Source organism: Pteropus alecto, unplaced genomic scaffold, assembly GCF_000325575.1.
Source record: "Pteropus alecto unplaced genomic scaffold, ASM32557v1 scaffold90, whole genome shotgun sequence".
In the NCBI taxonomy this organism is placed as follows: Eukaryota; Metazoa; Chordata; class Mammalia; order Chiroptera; family Pteropodidae; genus Pteropus; species Pteropus alecto.
Window position 1 is genome coordinate 386,564 of NW_006429894.1, and position 2,144 is coordinate 388,707.

The 2,144-nt window shown below is 67.5% G+C and overlaps 1 protein-coding gene across 1 annotated transcript in view; it reads left to right on the top strand.

Annotated features, from left to right (window-relative positions):
* Positions 1 to 2,144, top strand: part of TNNT2 (troponin T2, cardiac type) — an 8,585-nt gene continuing 6,441 nt past the window's right edge. Inside the window, exons 1-4 of the mRNA XM_006904442.2 lie at positions 1 to 101; positions 1,176 to 1,186; positions 1,292 to 1,306; positions 2,055 to 2,126. Coding sequence (XP_006904504.1) covers positions 64 to 101; positions 1,176 to 1,186; positions 1,292 to 1,306; positions 2,055 to 2,126 — 136 coding nt within the window. The 5' untranslated portion in view covers positions 1 to 63. The remainder of the gene's footprint in view (positions 102 to 1,175; positions 1,187 to 1,291; positions 1,307 to 2,054; positions 2,127 to 2,144) is intronic.

Genomic DNA, 2,144 nt, shown 5'->3' on the forward strand with positions numbered 1-2,144 from the left:
GCCGAGGGAGCAGGTCCCCTCGCCCACACTGAGCATCCCCCTTCTGCTGGGACGGCGGAGACCATGTCTGACACGGAAGAGGTGGCCGAGGAGTACGAGGAGTGAGTGTCCATGCGCCAGCCCCTGCCACCTGTCCCTGGGGCCGCTGGGAGCATGAGGGGGCGTGGCTCTGCCTGCTTAAGGACCCAGGGAGTGATCAGCCCCCGACGATCCCACCCCTGGGCCTCTGGGCTACAGACCCCGGGCTGACCACAGGCTCGGGGCCTCTGCGGTGAAGGGGTCCACTCCCAGGGTCGGCCAGGGGCCTGCATGGCCAGGGGACCGGTCATAGGCAGAGGGGCCGAGGAGCTGGCTCCTCTGAACACAGCCCCGAGAGGTTCAGTGACTGCCCTGAAGCCACAGAGCTGACCGTGCCTCAGAAACCCCGACACGGAACCTAGTGATGTCACTGCACGTTGGATCCCTGCTCCCCCGACAGTGTCCCGCCCACTGCCCTGTGCTGGACAGACCCTGGGAGGGTGGCCGCCAGCCAATCCAATACTTACCTCCTGGGGCTGGCCTCCAGGGAGGGTTCGGAGGGACAGGCACAGCCCTGGCCTCACGCAGCTGACTCTGCGACGTTAGGATAGAAGATGCCAGAAGCAATGAGCAGACAGGGGAGCCGTGGCCGTGCCGTGTTCCAAGGAGGGGTGGCCGGCGGGAGGCCTGAGCAGTCAGGGGGCTGTGCGGGGGAGGTGGGTGTCACCTGCCTAGGACTGGGAGAGAGACTGCAGGGAGAGGAAGCTCAGGGGCAGGGGACGGGGTGAGCGAGCGGACGCAGAAGGGGCCAGGCTGTCTGAGCAGAGGTCGCATGGGGCAGTGGGGGGGCCCTGGACAGAAGCGGGGCCAGGTCAGGGGGTCTTCGTAGGGTGAATTCCATCAGGCAGGGAGGGCAAGAAAAAAATGGGGTCGCCTTCAGGGAAAGGCCAGTGTGTGCGCGTGCGCGTGTGTGTGTGCGTGTGTGCATGTGAGCGAGTGCGTGTGTGTGTGCGTGTGTGCGTGTGCGTGCGTAAAAGGCCAGTGTGTGCGCGCGCGCGTGTGTGCGCGTGTGCGTGTGTGCGTGCGTGTGTGAGTGCGCGTGCATGTGTGTGCAGGGTGTGCACGCACACCGCTCACGTGCCCCGTTGGCCCTGCAGGGAGCAGGAAGGTAAGCACACAACGGCGAACTCGCTCGGGGGACGGCCAGCCTGGTTCGACACTGACCTCCCTCCCTCTTGTCTCTTCTCTCATGGCCGTGACCTCTTCGGAGCAGAGGGAACCGTGGAAGGTACGGAGCGGGGGTGGGTGGAGGGAGGGGGGAGGCACCCCGGGATCCCTGGAGACCAGCTCGTCTGTGCCGCCCCGCTCCCGGCCAGGCAGACCCCACGGCTGTGGCTCCTGGACCCTAGAGAAGTTGAGGGGTGTCTGAGAGGCGTGCTCGGGCGTAGAAAGGTGCAGAAGTCTGGTGGGAGTGGATCGCTCCCACCTCGTGCGCTGGGCCGTGTCCCAGTGAGAGAGGGAGCCGGTCCCCGTGGTCCAGAGGCAGGACAGGAGGCAGAGTGCCAGCCCCTGAGGGCGCTCTGTGCTCGAGGTCACTTCAGCCTTATGAGCTGAGAAGTGAGTGTAACTTCTCCCCGGGGGGACGAGCTTCCCCGGAGGCTGGAAAGTGGCAAGTCAGGGGCTGGGACGTGAGCCCGGCCCCAAGGCCCACGCTCTGAAGACCACGGCTGTGGGGCTGCTCCCGGACTAGCCCGTCTGTCCCCCTTCCCCCCACTCCCCGACCCCGGGCAGAGGCAGACGGGAGTGGGGGCCCCGCTGCCCGTGCCCTGTGGCCGGAGCACAGGCTGCTGGGAGGGCCCTGAGTGGGGGGCAGGGGGACGCGTGACAGTGGGTCGGGCGTCTCCTTCCAGCCCCAGAGGGGCAGGACCCGAGTCCGCTGGAGCCTGGGTGTCGCTGACCAGCTCACCTCTCGTGCTCTGGGAGGTGCCTCCGGCGACGGCGGGGCCTGGCGTTCACCAGGCCTGTCGCTTCTCCAGAGCAGGAGGAGGTAGCAGAGGACGAGGCTGGCGACGAGGTGGAGGCCGAGGAGCTGACTGCAGATGGCGAGGGTGCGGGCGAGGGCGCGG